Genomic DNA, 21,170 nt, shown 5'->3' on the forward strand with positions numbered 1-21,170 from the left:
ATTTACCGCGGAGACTCTCGGCGCGGTCGCTGCACCGACCATCCGCAGCTGCCCTTTCCCGTTTTATCCCTCGCTCTTTTTTCATTTCTCTTTCTCTCTCTCTCTCTCTCTTTTTCCGTGGCGAAAGCACGTTTTAGCACGGTTAGTAAAAGCAGCGGCAGCGGCTGCTCGCTGCTTCCGCGTCAGAAACCGCAACCAAAATTCGAAATAAATAACGCGCCGGCGTGTCCGAATCGAATGCCGGTATCACAATCGTGTTATATATGTATGTATATATATCGGCTGGCGATCGTTCTGCAGCGGTGATAAACCGGTGCCGATTCGTATATAGATCAGCGAGAAACAGACTGACACCGTAATAGCCAATAATTGAAAATAAAGAGAGGGCCAATATCAAGATTGCAAGATTGGGTTTAGATCGATTGTAATAGGTACAAAGCGCGCGACTGAATGAGGTGCCTTGTAATTCGGACGAGCAGCCAGTCTTTTTTTTTTTTTTACATCCGGTGCGTTTAATGGCTCGACTACAGACTCGATTTGATTAAAACGCTACGCCGCGTTAATATTACGTTATTCATTGCAAGTAATTCGAGGCGTGATTAACGCAAACGGCGTTACGTGCACCCATTTCGCCCATGGGAAATATCAAGTTCCTAGTGTACTCCGGGGTCCAGTTATCGATAAACATCATGCAGCCCGTGGACATTGCTTCCGCATTTTGAGCGCGACCGCCGCCGCCGCCACCGCGGTAAGCGCGATCATGAAATTCCAACAGTGCGATCATGACGAAGTTATTCAGATAATTCGAGGCACGGAGCGGAGAGACACGCGTGGTGGCGTCTTGCGTCGAATACTTTTTTATACGGCGACATCTCACTAGGTAATTTCCTTTCTCGTACGCAGCGGAGAGAGAAAGAGAGAGAGAGAAAAAAAGCGTCCCGAGAATAAAGCGCAACAATCGTGCAAAGAATTCGCTGCTTTACGCGACCCTTACGATCGGCAAATGAGAAAAATTACATCGTCGTGTAAGGGCGGAAAATAAGCGGAAGCGGGAATTGGACATTTCACTTAAAAAGCCGTAATGTAGCCGCGCGTATGGAAATTTTCGCGGAGGGCAAATTCACGCGACAAGGACTCACAGCGGCGTATATATAGATATACGTACGAGTGTCATACGACCCTTTAACCGTGCAACTTTTATACGAAATATTCCTTTTTTCCCCTTTTTTTTTTATTTCTGCCATTGCATTACGAATTATTTCGCTGGATATAGCGCGGAGAAGACGTACATACGTACTGACGGCATATACATATATATGTATATATAAATGTACTAAATGTACAGAGAAGGCCTGACGGCCGTACATATCTACGACAGATATGTAGCTAAAATGCGAATGTCCTCTTTCGTACACATACACACAAACACACACACACACACACAGGCTCCCGTACATACATGTATGTATACATACGTACACCTATGTAGAGAAAAGCTGACAGCCGGAAGCGGAGAGGTAAAATGAATAAAAACGAAGGAAGACGAAGGGAAACCCTTTCACCTTTGGGGAGGAGAAAGGGTTGAAAGCGGGGTAGAGAGAGAGGAACTTCAGTGTTTCTAAACGCACTCCTTGGAAACTGCCTTCTATTACGGCTCGTCGACCGGGCCACCTGGGCCCTGTCCTTTAGCACAAAGGGCTACGCAAATTCATTGTGGATCCAATCGATCCAATCGATATCTCGAGCGACGGAGCGAAGGTGAACACCCAAGGTCTGAAAAGGGACCACGGACCAATTTCGTCCGGGACACCTCGCGATTTTTCACTTTGCGCGCCCCGTACTCCCATTCTTGAACTAACGACGGCGACATGTCGGCCGCGCAGGGAAAATATCGATGATTGCCGCGACGCGACACGACGCAACGCGAAAGACACGATGCACGCATATTCCACGTTGTCGAATCCCGAGAAAAGCATCGCGATTTGTATCAGTCACTTTGCCTCATCCACGTAATCATTGTTAAATAAACTTAACGATCGCGCAAACAATATTACTTTGTTCTGTTTTATTCTAAAATTAGTAGCTTTGATTTTATTTTATTTTAACTTGGAAAGTAAATTAACAGATTGATACAATTTAAATGGAGTGGTTTAAATTAGTTGGAATTGGTTTTTTACTGTAAATTGAATTAATAATTTCTAATAGATTGAATTAAATTGATTAGCTTCTGTTGCTTTGAATATCCATTGATTTTATTTTGTCAAAATATATATGCATACATGCATTTATGTGCTCTTTTAGAAATATTTTGTAAGTATTTTCTAAAGAGTCAAAGAAAAGAGAAAATATGCACTTTAGTTGTCTTTATTAAGAGAAAGGTATACGCGGCGTCTATTTTTTTTATTAAATATAAAATTTTATAATTTCTTTGTGTTCATATTGATAAAAACAATATTTTACTTAGAGACTACTAATTTTTACGTAAAACGCTGAGCGACTTCGCGAAGTAATACTTAAGTAAACAGTAATTTTCAAAGTTTTTATCTCAACTCTAATGATACTAGAGATTTGTACTAATGTAGTTAATGGAGAGTTGCTAAATATTAATACCGGTCGCCTAAATCGTACATTATATTTTATATTTTTATTTTATATAAAGCAACATTTAATAAAACAAATATTAATGAAAAAAATATGGAAAAATAAATGAAAAATAAATAACATAGATTAAAATTTTACAGATTTTATATTGTCCTGTGAATGTTAATGACGTTCAAAAAAATTAATTATAATCGATTTTAATTTTTAATTAATTCAGCCAATAATATAATGTAATCGTGCAATTTTATACTTTCATTTTTATATTTTCATAAATAGTTTATTGTAGAACATTTTATACATTCATTGTATGTATATTTGCAATTACTGCAAAAGTTAAAAGATATTTTTATAAAATCTATTAAGTTTCCTAAATTGTACCACCATAAATTTTATTACAATAAATGATATTAATATAAGACTAACAAGTAATAATAGTCAATTAAAAATTGATATGAATAAAAATGTCAATTGCGCAAAAAAATGAATTCAAGTCAGTTTTATTTCAATGTCTTTATTTTTCTTCATAATTAACTATTAAATATTTGATCCTTTTTTCGACAAATTATTAATAAAATAAGTATTAATGATTTCTTATACTTTTAATTATTTTAATTCATAAATTTGATACTTTCAACAGCGATACGCTTTAAGAGAGTACTTAGAATATTTCAGAAATACGATTTAGGTGATCGATAATTTAAATCGTACCTTTTGCAACACAAAGGATTACAATAAATTAATTTGCTCTTAGTGAAAGGTTAAACATTGCACCTAAAACATTAAGCTACATTTCCAACATTGATTTATGTACAAATCAGTATCAAATGTAATAAAAACTAACGGTGATATATATTCGCGACAACTCTGTTCTATTAATATCAGTAAGTGTGCGTACGAACTGGCGTGACACGGATTTCTTTTACGAGGAGAAAAAAGAAGATAAAATCTAATTAGGCCGAGTCACGTTAATCTCGTCACAATTAACTAAAGTGTTAATTATGCCGATGATGTCGGCGAAAAGAAAACTTACACGTAACGAGTAGGCAGAAAATGGGGGAGTACGGTTAATGGTTGAATACTGAGTTTTAACGGTGAAACGGGGTGAGAGATATTTACGTGGGAGCCATATGGTTGAGCAAGGCAAAACAGTTCTTAAAATGACGCTCGTAAATTCCGCTAAACGCGCTCGTAGAAATTTATATTCTACCCACCGTAAGAGAGGGACGACGTGGCGTTCTTCGGTGCATACGCGCGGTTATCCTGGTATGCACTACTAATACAGGCGCAGCGGGTACCTTCCGTATCGGTCACCCTCGTCCTCCGTAACCGGGAAATACTTTTAACAATTAATTTCATTGCCAGGTACCGGTCTAGTTTTTAACTTAGAAAAACTGTCGCGTAAATTCAACGAAGTTTTAACTCGTTACGTTGAGATTTAATTAGTCACCTCACGTACCTGTTTTGCATATTTCAGTTTACGTTTAGGTAAAGATTTAACGTAAAAAATATCGCCCAGAAGATACGCTCTTATCGATCGTGAAACGCGGGAAGATTATTTTGCTTGTACGACTCCCAATCTCGTCCGTCGACCAATCGATTCCGCGAGACGTACGCTTCGATGCGAAGTGTCATTATTATTTTATCACGTAATTAACTTCCGCAACCGGTTAAAGGATAACGATAAATTTTTCACTTTGCGGAAGGTTCAAGCACGGTCGCCGGCCTGCCAAGCCAAACGACCAGGGATCTATAAACATTCTACGGGATTTATAAGCGTTTCAGTCCCTTCGGGGGCGAATCGTTTGAATATTGCAGAACGCTAAGTGTAGGAATCTGTATAACGAGACTCGCACGCGTCCAGCCCAGCTCGATTTTACTTTGCCGCACGTCCGTCGGTGGCTTTGTGCAACGCAACGCGCTCGACTTGCGGCACGGATAAAGAAACGTCCACTGTTGACCCCGTAAAGCAGAAAGCATGAATTATTAATGAAAGGCCGCAACGCACGGCGGGTGGTAGAGCGATGCAGCGGCGCGTACCCTGTTTAAATGGTATAGAATTAATGGGCAATCGAGAAAGAGAGAGAGAGAGAGAGAGATATGTGGGTATATGTACGTGTGTTTCCTGTAACCTCTGCTCTGGGGAAAATTAATGCAAGGACTTTAATTGCAATTGATTTTTATTTTTTTTTATTGAATATTGTGAATAGTTCTTTACTAGATTGGAAAAAAAATAGAGAACGACGAGAAAATAATCACGTAGGAAAAAAAAAGAAAAAACCTCAGAAAAAACGAAGGGAAGAACAATAAGAAATAAAAAGTAGAAAGAATTTTATGATATAATTAATCTCTTGTCTAAAATCATAAAGCTTATGAGCTAAATCATGATGAAATGCAGATTCGGCCATTTATATCGAGCCTCGCATGTATGCAGTGTAAAAGTTTCGCATAAATAGATTAATAACTGTATGTGTGTGTCTGTGCTGTAATATCAAGAAAAATACTCGAGGAAACGAAGACGTGTCGATCGATTATACAAAAAAGTTACGAAGAAAAATATTTTTCCGTGGCAAGAGAGTTGATCTCGCTCCGGATCTTGTTTGTTTCACGTACTGTTTCGCTTGAGCAAAGAAAAACCCGATAGCCACTCAAGACGCGCGTAATGTGCTCCACCGTTCTCCTTTTCGTTTACCAACCGGAAACGCTATGTGAAATTAATAATTCGCGAACGACGGCTTTATAGTAAATCTCATTTATTCCGTATCCACGCCTTTGAATTTCCTCCCGTTATATCATCGCGCGGAAATGCGAGCAGATACGCGAAAAGCGCGCGGATCGCAAACGAGATAACATTATAAAAAAATTTAGTTTATGCAACAGTCTAACATAACGAGTTTTTATTAATTATAAAATGACTGGTCGGCTGCCTTTCATAAAGGAAAACAATAAGCTTGAGTAATGTCTGTGTAATGCTCGTCGCGAGTAGCTTTTACGCGATCTATTAATGTTCATTGTACTTGACTTTTTTAATTTTGGTATTCCTATTGAATAATACACTGGCATCGATACGTAAATTTTAATATAATACATAATTAATATAACAAAAAATTTTTATACATTTTACACTTTTACTGACAAGATATTTATAATCTATAGAAATTTTTATTGTCAAAGTGAATCATGACTCTCCTCATTCAGTGGATCGCGAGCCGATTTTTGGTGGACTGCGAAAAATTTTTCAGCTATGGCAGGAATCGAAACCAAATTTCGAAATAAATTATTAAACTCTTTGTTCGTGGAAATAATTCGACGTCAAAGATATTACTGATAGAAAATACACGCATTCCTTTTAAACCTTTATATGCTACATTTTGAAAAGTAAGTTTATAAAATTGTATTTAATAAAAAATTAAAAAAATATTATTAACTTATTTTTAATTTAATTGTGTTTAAAAAAATATAAAGTATAAAGCGATAAATAAATAATGAGTTTAATCTCTCTCCGCTTTTTCGTAAACCCTAAAACTAGGTGAGTCGCAAATGTTTATAATTAAAAAAAAAATGGGTCGTGATCTATACGAGTTTGGAAAGCCCTGACCTAAATCTTCATAAACACAAATAATGTAAATTATTCATCGAGTATAACATAGCAGAGTTGAATCTTGCCCTGATCAATGGCATAGTTGGGCACAGCTTAGCGCTCGGTAACGGCGTTTATTAGGGCAGAAGGAATGAAATATGTGTGAGAGTTGTACGTAAAATTTACTTACAATACCATTCTAGGGCTAAGATAGCTTGTATTTCATTGTTAACGAGAAAATACGATGCGTAATAAAATATCGTGTGTGCGTATCTCTCTATGTGAGAATTAATTTAATGTCATTGGAATTATCATCGAATGATAACAGGATGAATATAAATTGTATAGACAAGTGCACGTTCAATCACGTAAAAGTCATGCCAGTTAATGTAGTGAAAATAAATTGGGCGCGTATTAATTGCGCAGACAAATGCGCATTTTAATCATATAAAAATCACACACAGGCTAATGCGGCGAAATAAACGGTGAATTAAAATGTCTCGTTATATAACTTTTCTGTCATATCGAGCATCATATCGAGACATATTGAGCAAATACATATTGCGCGGACAAGCGCGCATTTAATTACGTTAAAATCACGTAAATTAACGCGACTGATACGTAAATTAGCGACGCTAAATATACAATACAGCGTTTCGTAGAGCTCTGCCCGGGGTTGGCGAGCATTCAATACTTAATATCGAGCCGGGCATTGTACGGTAGTCGCGTAATTCATGTAAATCGAGTACCGCGGGGAGAGTTTCTGTGTTCGAAATTTTTCTCGGCGTGGGTGTCACGGCGTGCGGTAACGGCCAACATAAACAGCGGGAGCGCAGCCGCACGACGGCGGCACCGGGCGGCGCGGCGATGGTATAAAGGCCGCGTGGAGCGAGGTCAGAAAAGGATGACGACTCCATCCAGAGAGGTTGGAGGTCCCTGCTCTCATTTATGATCTTATGCAACGTGCGCGCAATGTTATATTTCGCCGCGCCGCACGCCGGTGCATATTAAACGCCCGAGCCTTATCCGATGCGGCCGCCGCGGCCGCCGCGGCGCAGAGAGCGGGTGATCGGTGCTTCCTTCTCCCTCGTGCGAATAACTTCGGCAAGAAGAGTACTCTCGCCACGAAGGTACTCCTCCGCGATTGTATTCAACGAGTACGTCACGTTTGCGACGCGAGTGCCTGCAGGATATACGTTAATATTTAACGAGCAAAATTGTAGACGAAGTTCGAGAACTTACCGAATATTATTTTTATTATTTAACTTTGGTTTCCTCCAGCGAATTAAGTTCTCGAATTATAATATTCGCAATGCCACATCGTGACTTGTACTCTCTTCTTTTCCTATTTCGCTCCGCATCGATACAATAATCCTGCAGTCGATTTTTTTTTTCTCTTTTTCGTGATAAAAGGAGATGGCTCGCGCAAAACTATTTCGCGATCGATTTTTCCGTAATGAAAGCTGGATCCGCGGCTTAATTACCGAACTGTCAAAGCGAACGAAAACCAATCGAGTAACGCACATCCTCGCGATTACGTAACATCTTGCACAGCGTATGACAAAATCATATATTACATGCTAATTTGTAACCATATAAATTAGATTCACTTATATTAGTTTATATTATTAAATACTTCAATAATTAAAAAATTAATATATCGAATAGAAGCTCAACGAAGTGAGTCTTCAGACAGTGAAAACAAAGGATTATGAAAGAGCAAAACTATTTTAGTAATATTATAATAATGCAGGAGAATAGTTTTATACAAAGATAATAATTTAATTTCATCTCAATTTTAAAGTTAAAATTAAGTTTGATTCAATTTGAATGTACTCACAAAAAAGATCGTGATTTGTGCTAAATCAATTTAATCATAAATTTAATTAAGTCAAAAATTCTTGATATTCAACATAATTATACATAGTGCATACATAGTGCATACATTTCTATACGTGCAATTTAATTTAATACATTTGAGATGTATCTTTCTGAAAGAGAAATGTAACGCGACTAGAGCTGTCGACACGATCAACGGAACACTGCGAGCGTTTCTATTCCGTGACAAGAAGATTGCTTCAGAAATATGGATATCATAAGTATACGTATAAGGGCTGTTATACGTTTGCATTTCGTGTCGATACCGATTCAAACGCCCGTAAGAAATATCAACTACGTGACTCCAACTTTCGGCAAAATAAATTTCAGCTTAAGGAACTGAAGCGAGTTAGCGTAGCGCTGTTAACGCGCCGCGCCTGTACACACAGCTACTGTAACTACTTTAAAGTAATGTCTTTCCTAAGTAGTTGGCGCATTGTGTGCAGAGCTACATTCATTTGGTTAATAATCGCGAAAATTTACGCAGGCGAAATTGTCGGAAAGGGGGGGGGGGGGGGTTCGACAGCCTCCACGGCCACGAATTGCATACCAGCGTTACGGACGATAAAATTTCTGCTTTCAGATGTGCCTGATCCACCGGAACGACCGCTTGTCATAAGTTACACGTCCAAAGCCGTGAATATATCGTGGGCACCTGGTGTTAATTCCCACAACACTCCAATTTCGCAGTACGTCATCTACACCCGGTAAGTCCGTTAAATATTGACCCGCGAAAAAAGCTCTCTTACTCAAGCCAACTCGCCGATCTCGCCGAGCTCTGAATTTACTCAGATAACTCCGATATCGCAAATATTATATTAAAAGCGTAGTTTCGTTTCCCTATTTTTTTTTTTTTTTTTAACGAAGAGTAAGGTGGAAATCGATGTGACAAATTGACGTGCCTTTTAGCGATGTTGTCGCCGACGCGAGCTTATACACATAGATACGCAAAGATTAAAGTGAAAAATTAACTCAATCGATGTAACTAGGCAGTCCTCTTTCCCCCTAACGTCGTTTACGAGTTACGTCGTGACGTCGTGACGTCAGTCACTAAACTTTACTGTTGATTTCCACGACATGCCACTGTCGCTTTCTCGCGGAAGTTGAGCAAATTGCTACGCCGAAGTGAATTAATGTCGCTTTTTCTCAGGGAAAAACATTTTTTAATAGGAAAAAAATCGGAACGCCTGCGGGATACGCTCGGAAATAGCTTGGTCTACGCTCGAGTAGATCTCGGCTCGATTATCTTACAGGTACGCGGCGCCGGGGCTCTCGTGGTCTTCTCTCGCGGAGGAGGTGGAAGAAACGGATAAAATAAAAGGAATTACCGAGGATAAGAACCGCGGTGTCGATAAGCACCCTTTGTTCTCTGCCGCGTCTCTCGGTTATCTCTCTCTTCCGTCCTCCTCCCCGCCTGTCCCGACCCGTTTCGCCTGAGTCCCTTGACCCCGCGACCGACTTCCACGTTTCACATCGCAACATCTCCTTTCCGTTTTCCCACGAATTTCCCCTTCGATGCCGCCGGTAAAGCTAAACTCTACCAGCGCTGCAATATATACGTCGTATTAGAAAAGGGATGTAAAAACGCTGGGGTAGTGCATAAAAAACTGGAAAAATATTTTCGTACCATTGTATGGTGTATAAACAATATAATATATACAGCGAAAACTATACACACGAATGTACTCACGGCGGCGTTGCGTTTTGCAAAACTGGCGCGAATATGGAAATCGTGAGAACAGGAGAGAGAAATATATAGAAAGATTAAGAGTGGATTTTAAAAAAATACGTAAAACGTTGAAATGAAGAGTAAGATTTTTTTTAGTTTTTCCTTTGATTTTATCTTAAATAGAAATTTTACGATTAATTCTTAGAACTGTGCATTTGCGGATAGCGAATGTTCCTTGCACTGACTGCTAAACTCTCTGTTAAAAAAAGATAAAAGCTTCAAAAATAATCTCTCCTAAAATACCGTATTCAGTAATCAGTTAAATACGTTGGAATTATCTTCACAGTTTTTGTTCCATGAAGTAAAAAAAAATTACTGAACATTGTACTTTAAATATTGATACATAAAAGGTTGTTACATAAAAGCGGTTTTATAAGAGTTTTAATTGTAACTTATTTTTAAAAAATCGTCAAAAAAAATTTGAAAGTTTTATTTAAAAAATCATAACTTTATTTTATTTTAGAAAAATTGAACTTGGCTACATAGAGCGTTAAACTTTTTGGGGGGTCCAATTGACTTTATGTGACCACGAAGAGTTAATCATACAAATCATAAGGAAAGGCCACTTGAGTTTTGAATATTAAATTTGGGAAAGTACTACAAAAATAATATTGCACTAAATATTGCATATAACGAAATCTGCGCAAAATGCACAAATTTAGCTCGATAAGCACAGAATTCGAAATATAAAATATAAAATTAAATGTGATTAAAAATACAACGCAAATTTAAAACAATGTCTTCTATTGTTCTTATAAAATTTGTTTTAAACCCGTGAGTCACGAGACAACGTATACGAGCGAATATTTATTGCTAATCAATTTTGCATTATCAAGAAAGAATGATCAAAAAAACAATTTTAACAAAATGAAGAAGATAGAATTTTAATTCAATTAAAGATACAGTTTCTCGAAAATTTCCCAGAGTACCGATTCACGATTTTTAAGGATGATAAAGTAGACGCCCTGAAAATTCCAGGATTCTCCGGGTTTTCCCGGTAGCAAACACCTTGCTATCTTTACTCGAGCGAATTACCGCCATTGAAATCTGGCGGTAAGTGATAAGCGTAATGCAACAAGTAACTCACTCATCGGTCGATGCGTTGCCATTACCTCGTTTCTCACTACTTCCGCGCGTCTCTCTTTCCTGCCTTCTGCTGTAGCATGCATCTTTGATCGTATCCGTACTGCCACTATCACTATCATTATCACTATCACTATCACTAACACTCGAACGGCGTACATCGCCGTGTGCAAACGATCGAGTTAAATTATTACTACGCCGTTCACGAATTTACGGGACGATCGCGCGGAAATCGGAAAACGCGGGGCGATGGTCCGTTGTTCTCTTCGGTTCACTTCCGATGCTCGAGAAGTGGGTGATTGGCTGCTTCGCCGATTTTCTGGAAAAAAAACAAGAAACTTGTTAACAGATCTTTTTTTGTCGGGCAAGCAACAACACTCGAAATCAAAGCAGTGGTGGCAAATGACGTCCAAGAATTGATCGTAAATTTATCATTGTCTCGGTGACAGAATTAAAAAATTCACTTAAGATTGAAAAAGGTGAGTCATCGCAACGCGGCCCGATGTGATTCCCGAGAAAAAGCAAGCTGCGTCAAAACGCTGGACCCAATATTCATTATTATAATGAATAGAAACTTGTTAAACTAAATTTAGAGATTTTTATATTTTGATGGTACGATCTAAAGATTATTTTAGCACAAGAATATTACGAGCTCCAAATTTATTGACAATCCGATAACGGACTTTATACGCCAACGGGATAAATTAATAATTGTTATCGTGTTAGCAACAAATTTGAAGCTTGCTTTTCGATTATTAATTTTCTATGTTATTTTAGTACCGATAACATGTAAATATGAAATTTTGTAAGTGTAGGTGTTGAAAGCGGCAATGCAGCACTGAGTACACAGTGATATTTTTTAATCGTGTATATATTTTTAATTTATTTTAGTTGTTTCTTAAAGCACTACTTTAGCCTTAAATTTTAATGTACCTGTTTTTTATTTGTGATCACTGTACATATTTTTTCTGGTGTGGGGAGTCCTGCTTAATAGGGATTAAAAAATCGCTTCCATTTTTATTCGTCACATTATATATTTTTAAATTCACCAAGAGTAATTTTTTTGAAAAGAGATTGCAAATGTAAAATGTACGCGAGCACATGAATAAAAAATGCACGAGAATTGGGGACTTTATTTCAATATTTGAAGATATTCGACGCTAATGCCTTCTTTACTTATAATCATTTATAGAAATTCTGTTATTTAATAATTAAGTCTCTTTATGCAAAAATCATTTAGAGATTTTTATTTTGGGATATTATCTTCAAAGCAAAAGAGAAAGTCCATTGCCACTCTCTTCACGGAGCTCTTGGCAACGTTTTCAGCGTTTTAAAAGATTCAGCCACTGATATACTTTGATATAATAACGTGGAGCCTTCTCTAGCAAAATTGCTTTTCATCGACCGTTAGCGATATATTTGTGAACTTGTGTCTCGGCGAGCTGCGAGCACTCCCCGGGTTTCAACCCGGCCGTACCGAAAGGGTTAATTTGCACCGTGGTCCGTCATCGTGTTCATCGTGTTTCGATTTCGATGTAACGGCGAGTTAATTTGAACGATGCGCCGTACGGTCGATACCTGAACCCTTCGCTCTATCTTCGTGAAAGGAGAACGGAAAAAAAAAAAAGAAATGAAAATGTGTCGGTGCAGTTTTATTATTAAATCCTCACATCGCCGGACGTTCATTTCGCTACGCAACGAGGAGCATCGCGGTTCCCTCGTTCCCTGGAAGGCGAACGCTTGCGCGAGAGACTACGAGCGGATGGAATTCTTAATCAAGTTTCCATTTTCTTTCTTTTTTTCTCGACCCCTATGTCTCGACCGCCCGGTCGCCGCCGCCGCCCCCGCGAGCGCGCGCGCGCGTTTTCTTCCCTTTCTTCCGGTCGCGGAGCAGACAAAACCCTGAGAGTAGAAGTTGTAGGAAATAATATATCAGTCGGTGTCGTTATGGTCGCCGAATATTGAAGTTTCGCCCTGCGAACCATTTCGCCTTGCCGCTCGGGCTGGCAGGCCCTTTCAGAAAACTATCGTAATACCTCATAGAACTTGGAAAATATTAGTTTTATAATAAAGTTCGGTCTCGAACTTCGTTCAGCTGCGAAGGTGGGAGGAAGAGAGAAAGAGAGAGAGAGAAAGAAGGAGCTCTCTCGCGGACAGGCTGCACAGTCGTTCCGTTCGAAGATTATTAATCTTCGCGGAAATCAACCGCCGTTTTGACGAGGTCCTCCTTGCAATGGCATCTCGCCGATCTTCCGGCTGGAAATGACGTCGACACGGGGCCAACGCCTTCCGGCGCGGCGCGGCGCGGCGCGGCACTGCGGTCGTAATCACGAATCCCTCCAATTGAACGAACGACGCTAATGCACGTCGAAAAACGCTACGAATTATTGCTACGTAAAAAGTGAATGATATACGACATGCGCTTTGTTCTCTCTATGACACACGGAAAACATTGTAGAACATCCGTAACTTACGGAAATGCGCGGCGTGCATCCACTTTTGGGCATGTACCAGCCTCACTTGCAATTTAGTAACCATTTGCCACATGTGTTTGGATTAAAAAACATTTGTGAAGCCTAAATGTATACACGTTATACACGGCCAAACACGTTTTCAATTTGCCACTGCAACGTGCATCCCGTGCAAACGGCGCGGCGTATTCGGACAACATCCGGACGCAGCGCGCCGACTGTTCTCTCCTCTCCTATCCTATTCTATCCTTTCGCCTCCCTCTCCCTCCTCTCTCTCTCCCTCTCTCTCTTTCTCTGTCTCTCTTGGGCCCCACGTCGCCGATCATTTATCTCCGTAATATCAGAAAAGTGGCGAGGAATAAATGCCGCGACCGCGTTTATTAGACGGGACGGACTATCGATCTTAGTGTGTTAGGTGTCCCCCGTGGGCGGCCGATCAATTTCCCGGGATTCCTCTCTCTCCGCTTAATCTTCCCGCGTTTTGTTAAACGTATTAAAATGGAATTCCAATTTTGCGCAAGCCCACCGACACCGATGGGTCGCGCACTGTTACAGTCGCGCACTGTTACACCGTGTACGAGTTTTAATTACTTTTGTCTCGCGCGTACTCATGTGTAGTCAGCGCTCGCTTCTCGCGGCTCGGTTTCCGGCTAGGATCGACTTTCAGTCTTGTGACGACGGGATAAATCAAGAGAGAGAGAGAGAGAGAGACGAGGCCTTTTCGACTTTTCCCGAGCGAGGCGCAAGTTGCAGGCACTCAACGTGCACTTAACGAGCGTTAAATGAGTATTTCATTGCACGTCGCGCGAATAATAGCCAGGGAAACGCTTCAGTTTTTACCAGACACTTTCATTAAATTCGACGATTAAATTCGTTGTAGTACAAAAGGCGCCGATGTCTCGCGTAGATGTTGTATTTTGCATGTAAAAGTCCAGATTTCCCAATAGGAAAAGCCGGAAGGCTAATTTTCGCAGGGAAAATGTGGTTTACGTCTGTGGCTCTTCAAAGACTTCTGCTGGACTTATTTCCAATTTCATAAGCTGCAACTATCTCATAAGAAATTTTCCAGAGGTAGGAAACAGATGTGTAATATATATACGCTCTCGGAAATATTGCGTTACTGATGGTAGCTTTATACGTTCGCCCAACGCCGGGAGATAGATACCCGTCGAAAAATCCCGCTTGAATTAATAGTGGCTAAAATCCTAACTAAGCGAATAAATACATAAATGTGTAGGAGAGAGTCGCTGAATACATACCCGTTTAGATAGTATCTCGTCAACATTTTATATTTGTACTTAATATAAGTGACATTTAATGACAGAAATATGAAGTAAATGAGAAATGAGTAATGTAGAAAAAATTGAACAGATTTTGTGCAAGTTAACAACACTCTATAAAAATTAGATACAACTGATGTTAATTTTTGATTAATCAATTTGTGCAGCTGATAATAATGTAATCGTGCTATTTTATACTAAATTTTTATATTTTCATTAAAAAAGGTTTATTGTATCTACATATATATATATATATATGCAATTATTACAAAAATTAAATCAATATTTTTATAAAATCTATAAGGTTTCCTAAATTGTACTTACATATTTTATTACCTTAAATGACATTAATAAGTGACTAATAAATGATAATGGTAAAAATAATAATTTTAATATCAATAAAAATATGTGAACTGCAAAGATAAATTTAAGCCAGATTTATTTTGACGAGATTTATTTATTTATCCTTATCTTAAACTTCAATAGATTATTAATAAAGTATTAGTTATTGTATTTTTGAATTTTTAATTTAAAAATTTTACGCTTTTAATGATTTACGAAATTTACAGGTATTATTTAGACGATCGTATCCTTTACAGAATTTCGGAAAAAGACTTATAATAAATTAATTTGTTATTGGTAAAAGGTTAAATACTGTAGACACCTGAAATATCAATCTATAATTATCAATATATAATTATCAATGTAATTCACTTGCGTATAAATCAATACCAAATGGAAAATGTATAATCATAAATAACTTGAGTGATACGCGTTTGGCAACTTTCCTCTATAACAAATAGCGCCGATACTTATTAAGCAACTTATATCTATCCTCTCTTATTTCTCTTGTCTTTCTCTTCCCTCTTTCAAATATTAGAGAAAAGCTAACAGCGTAACGTTATCTCCTTCCTCCAAAGACCGCGGATTAAACGCAGCGTATCAGCTCGAGTCGGCCGTGAAAGTCTGGAATAAGTGAGCAGGATTAATTAAGACTAGCGCAAACGCGACCCAACATAATCGGCCGACGTTAACTCTGTGCCTTAATTCCGGCGCCGTAAACTGTTCTTCGTAGCGTCGTGAAAGGTAATGCGAGATACGTGACGTCGTTGATCACGCCGTTGAAATGCCGCTGTAGATCTCGTTTCGCTCCAACCCAATCCCGCGTCCTCACTCGGCCATTACGAGGCGAATTTTGCAGCTGACGCTGAATTAAGAACTCGAACGTATGAAAAACTCCCGCACTTATCGAATATATAATTTTGACCCGGGCGCATTTACGGGATCACGTATATTTGTTTGGATAACGGATGTTCAGATTAATTCATAACCCGTACTTCTACCCCGCTACTTGATTAGTTTTCCGATAAACGATTAATCCCGTCGCGAGTGATGTATGTATCACGATTACCGACATCCGAAACCGCTCGCTTCTAATAAAATCCTTTCATAAAAAATACTTGATGGGATGTACATGCATTCATCGATGCTTTCTTTAGCGCTTGCAACATGAATTATTTTTCCGTATCTAATCTTAAAATGCACCATTATGAACTTTGCTCATAATGTGTCAGAAATAATGTGTCGCTCTATTTCGTATCCGATTGCACTTATAATAAATTCGCGCATTATGTGACATTTCCAATATAAAGCCCCATATATAATTTGGAGTATTTTTAGGAAAATTTAGTCGCGTCTTATTTTAACAATAATTTAGAACAATCAATATTTGTTCCAGTTTCAGAAATTGAAAGGCATGCAACGCTGCATATAAAATTAAAAATATGTATAAATGCACCGGACACAAAACTTTCAAATTATATTACATTTTAATATAATGTCCGGGCCAAAATATAAAATGTTAAAATGCAATATGTATAATTTAAATATTTCACAGGTCGTATGTCATACGTTTTACCGACGTATGCTTTTTTGTGCATGATAACTCGGTTTGTCAGAAATGTTTTGATTTAGTTTTTCGCAGCAATCAAAAATTGCGGGAAATTGTGAAGCGTTTGACGCGGAAACGGCACGAAAATTATTTCTGATACCGCCACGCGGGAAAATCACTTATATTTTCTTTTCTCCCGTGCTGCATTACGTCATTACGTCGATTACATTATCGTCGGAAGATCATCAGCTTTCGTTAGAAGCCATCCTGTTATTAAAATCCATAGATGCAACGCGCTTTTCGAGAGTAAGATTGATGCGGGTGAGCGAAACGAGATTAAAGAGAAAACGTTCTGATCCTTGTCGAAAATCTCACGGGGATCCTTCCGCCTCCGCCGCGAATCTTTTATCTTCTACGAGGTATCTCGGCGGCGGCGGCGGCGCCCGCGCCGGTCGGGTTGTAATTTCAGGAATTGTGCGCTGTTGTTATGTTTATGTGCGCGGACCTGAATTCCAACGCGCCCAGTTAATCGGCCATTGCGAAGATTAGACAGAAAACTTAATTATAAGGCTGATTGGTTGGATCCTCCGGGGCTCACTTCGCGGGAAAGAACCGGATTATCTAGCCGGATTCTCGGCGTGATAACAATGTTTGAGATTACACGCAATGCGTGTGCACTTTCTTTTATTTTTTGGCGATGTCGCTGGACAATGCGTAATCCTTGAAATGCATAATCCTTGTAGATTATTACTTCGCCGATGTGTAAAGCGAGCGTAATATAGGGCGGATCAGCAGATTGAATACTACTTAAATTATTTTTTGTTATATTTTGCAAGTGTAGTATTGATTTATACGCAAATAAACAATGGAAATTGTATCTCGATGTTTCAGATATGCGTTATTATTACATGTTTAACATTTCATCAATAACAAATTAATATTATTACAACATGCTGCAAAAAGTATGATCTGCACTGAAAAACCAAGTCAAAATATTAGCAAACAAATATTACTTATGACGTTTCTCCGATTTTATTGATTAAAGTTTATAAAAGTTGATTGTAACAAGGAAATGTACATTTTTGTGAATGTACATCTTATTTTTCTTATTAACTAATTTATGTGCTAGGAATAAAATTTTATTACGCTGCATTGAAATAAGTATTTCAGCGAAGTAAATTCATATCTCACAAATAAATTTTTAAATATTTGTTTCTAAGTGTAGGCAACCTGTCATCTAAATTATACAGGTGATATGAAAGGGGTTATAATAAATGATATTAATGTGATTGACGTAAATAAAAATGTAAATTGCAAAAAAAATAGAGCTAGTTTTATCTGGACATCTTTCTCCATGTTTTCCGAATTATTGAATATTTGATTTTTTTTTATAAACTGTTAAAATAAGTATTAATACTTACTTTTTATTTTATTTTATACTATTTATAATCAGTAATTTAATTTTAAAAGTTTATTGAAGAAAAGGATCAAACATTTAATAATGAATAAAAAATATTGGAAAGTATGTCGAGATAAAACTGGCTTAATTTTGTTTAGCAATTGACATTTTTATTTATGTCATATTCGCTTATTAGTAATAATCGAATACTTATCACTAAGTAATATTAATAAGTGTTACTTACTATTATCACTTATCACTTTGTCTTACATTGAGGTCACTTATTGAAATAAAATTTGTGATGATATGATTTAGGAAACTCGATACATTTTATAAAAATATGATTTGATCTTTATAATAATTGCAAATATATATATGCAATGAAAAAGGTGAGGATTCTGCAGTATCTTTTTAATGAAAATATAAATCTTTAGTATAAAATAGCATGATTACATTATTGTCAGCATAAAGTGGTCAAAAATTAACACCAGTTGTACTTGATTTTTTGAAACGTTGTTAGCATGCACTAAACAAAATGAAACCTGTTAAATTTTCACCTACATTACTTATTTCTTATTTGCTTCATGTTTTCGTCATGAAATGTTGCTTTAATTAAGTAAGAATATAAAATATTGATATAAAGTATTTAGGCGACTGACAGATATTCAACACAGCTCTTCTTCAAGTTTTTAATCTATTGTTGTTTATAAAATTAAAATCGTACCCATATATTTTCTACGTGAAATATCCAACGATTTGGTGAAAAACATTTATTAAATTGGATGCTGGAGGTAACGAGAAATGTTTTTGCTCCAGAATAAACCGTGACCGAATTTTTCTTCGGTACTTCATCGTGGCACAGAGATACATGAATTATACGACGCATATCGCTTTTCTGTTTGTACATGTAGTGTCAACCTTCTGAATAAACAAGATCTTTTAATTAAGCGCGCTTCTCAGAGCCGCACCCTCGTTGCGGACGCTCAAAGACGTTGCCGAGACGCAACTCGCGCTCCACTATTCAGCGGAATAGTGATTTAAAACCGAAGTACGCGGTGAAGAGCACGGAATAACGTTGGCCAATTTCACGGCTGCCCAAAAAAAAGAACGAGGTCAAAAATTGCGCGCGGCGAAACTCTTCGGGACGGCGAGGGAAAACTCGCGTGGCAAAGGCTAACGGCGCTCTTAACGTCGTAACGAACAGCCATAAAGGGATACGAAGGGCCGCTCGTACCGAAACGCGAGGCGATCGGCCGGACCGAGAACGTGGCCGAGATTTATTGACCACCGCACGATTTATTTGACGCGTTTAAATGCCTACTTTATCGCGCTGGCCAACGGCACACGCGCACGCACACACACGCGCACGCACACACGCGCGCGCACACGCACATGCACGCGTACACCGCGTTTTCAGCTTCGGTCGGACCCATCCTCGCTTCCGCTCCTTTTCCATCCTCGACGATTTTGTGCACCGTCCATCGGCCGAGATTTTCAAGGTGTTTTCGCACGAACGACGCCGCGTCGCGCGTCGATGTGGTGGCGTAACCGTGTAAAATTCGCCGGGGCGTAACAGCGCTTTTCTCCGGAAAACTTTTCCAGCGATTCAGGAATTTTTGGCGCTCTCCACGGGCACTTTCACACCGCTAATACTTGTGGACTGTTAGGTCGAATAATTGTTTTAATCGCTTAAGCATCATATCGTAATACGGCGCGAAAAGAATTTTGAATTTTATTTCCCTCGGCGGAGATGGAAACCAAACGTTTTATTCGCACGCCGCTGTACGAGTTAATCAATGTGTGTTTAAACCTGACAGCCTGAAAACATCCAGTATTCATCTCGCGTTTTTTCAATATTTTTTCACTCACTAATGTTCATTTTCACTAATGTAAAATAACTTTGATTTTAGTTTAACTTGCTCTTTATTCTCTTCTAATTCTTAGAACTAGAGAAAGACAAAAAGTTGATTAAACTCACGAGATCAAAGTTATTCTACGCGGATGGAAAATGGACATAAGTGATTAAAGCTGTTCATAGTTTTCGATCATTTTTGACCGGATAAGGTGGATTGAGATAAAGGGAATTAAGAGCTTCTAAGAGATTTCATCTCTCTGCGAATTGCCCCGATTCAGAGGGGCATTCGGAAGATTTGTTAAAGCAAAAGCTCGTCTCGGCCATAGCCCTCCCATACGTTTCTCCGAGCCGTTTGAAACGCGTACGTGATACCGGCGGTTTAAGGGGCTAGAGAAATGTGATAAACGTTCGCGCGCGCGCGCGGGGTCGATTTCGGGCGTTTATCTAACTGCCGGGCGCGGCAGCGGCGGCGCCCGGTTTATGTCCGGTTGTGACTTTTCCCCCCGATCATCGACTCCCGCCGACTTTATTATCTGCCGCGCGGCACTAAATGCACACTGGCCGAAAATCAATGATGCGATAAGCCAACTTGACCAGATTCGTTTGCATATCTGCGGCACGAAATGGCCGAGCGCCGCCGCGCGGCGCGAACATATTAATCCGCATATTAACTCCTCCCTATTGCCGTATGTGGAAAAACTTTCAGTAGAACGTTGAATCATAACTGAACCGGAGCGGCGTTTTAATCTCCTTTATATGGTGCCCGTATTGCCGAGTGCGCAAATATCGGGGTTTAATCTTTCAGCGAAAATGAACAAAAAATACTGTATTAAGAAATACTTCTATCTAGAATCGCGCTATTTATTAACTGCTATCTTCAGAACGTCGTCGCCAGAGATGTTTTAAACATGATGTAAGTGAGAATTGCATAACGCTCGCTTAAATCATAAATCATCAATATTTTATATTTTTACGCTTAACATAATAAACGACATTTATACAAAAATGATTATGAAATAAACGAAAAAATGAACAATACAGACAAAAATTTAACTGATTGCTGTTAAATTGATGTTTGTCTATCTTTTTGTTTTGTTTTATGCGCACTAACAAGACTTCAAAAAGTCAGGTATAATTGATGTTAATTTTTGATCACTTTATATATCTGATAATAGAATTTAATATTAAATTCTTATATTTTCATATACAAAAAGGTTTGTTGTGGAATATTTTACATTCATTACACGTACATATTTGCAATTATTATAAGGATTAAATCGATATTTTGATAAAATCTATCGAGTTTTATAAATCATATTACCACAAATTTTATTACAATGAATGATATTAAAGTAAAATTGATAAAAACTGATAATTGATATGAATAACAATGTGCCAATTTTGCA

The 21,170-nt window shown here is 38.3% G+C and overlaps 1 protein-coding gene across 6 annotated transcripts in view; it reads left to right on the plus strand.

Annotated features, from left to right (window-relative positions):
* LOC105195208 (tyrosine-protein phosphatase 99A) overlaps positions 1–21,170 on the plus strand; it is a 309,085-nt gene that overhangs the window by 206,611 nt on the left and 81,304 nt on the right. For all 6 annotated transcript variants that reach the window (XM_039449885.1, XM_026131022.2, XM_039449886.1 and 3 more), the window contains exon 4: positions 8,640–8,763. In XM_039449885.1, the coding sequence (XP_039305819.1) occupies positions 8,640–8,763 (124 nt within the window). The remainder of the gene's footprint in view (positions 1–8,639; positions 8,764–21,170) is intronic.

This window comes from Solenopsis invicta, chromosome 5, assembly GCF_016802725.1.
Source record: "Solenopsis invicta isolate M01_SB chromosome 5, UNIL_Sinv_3.0, whole genome shotgun sequence".
Taxonomy (NCBI): domain Eukaryota; kingdom Metazoa; phylum Arthropoda; class Insecta; order Hymenoptera; family Formicidae; genus Solenopsis; species Solenopsis invicta.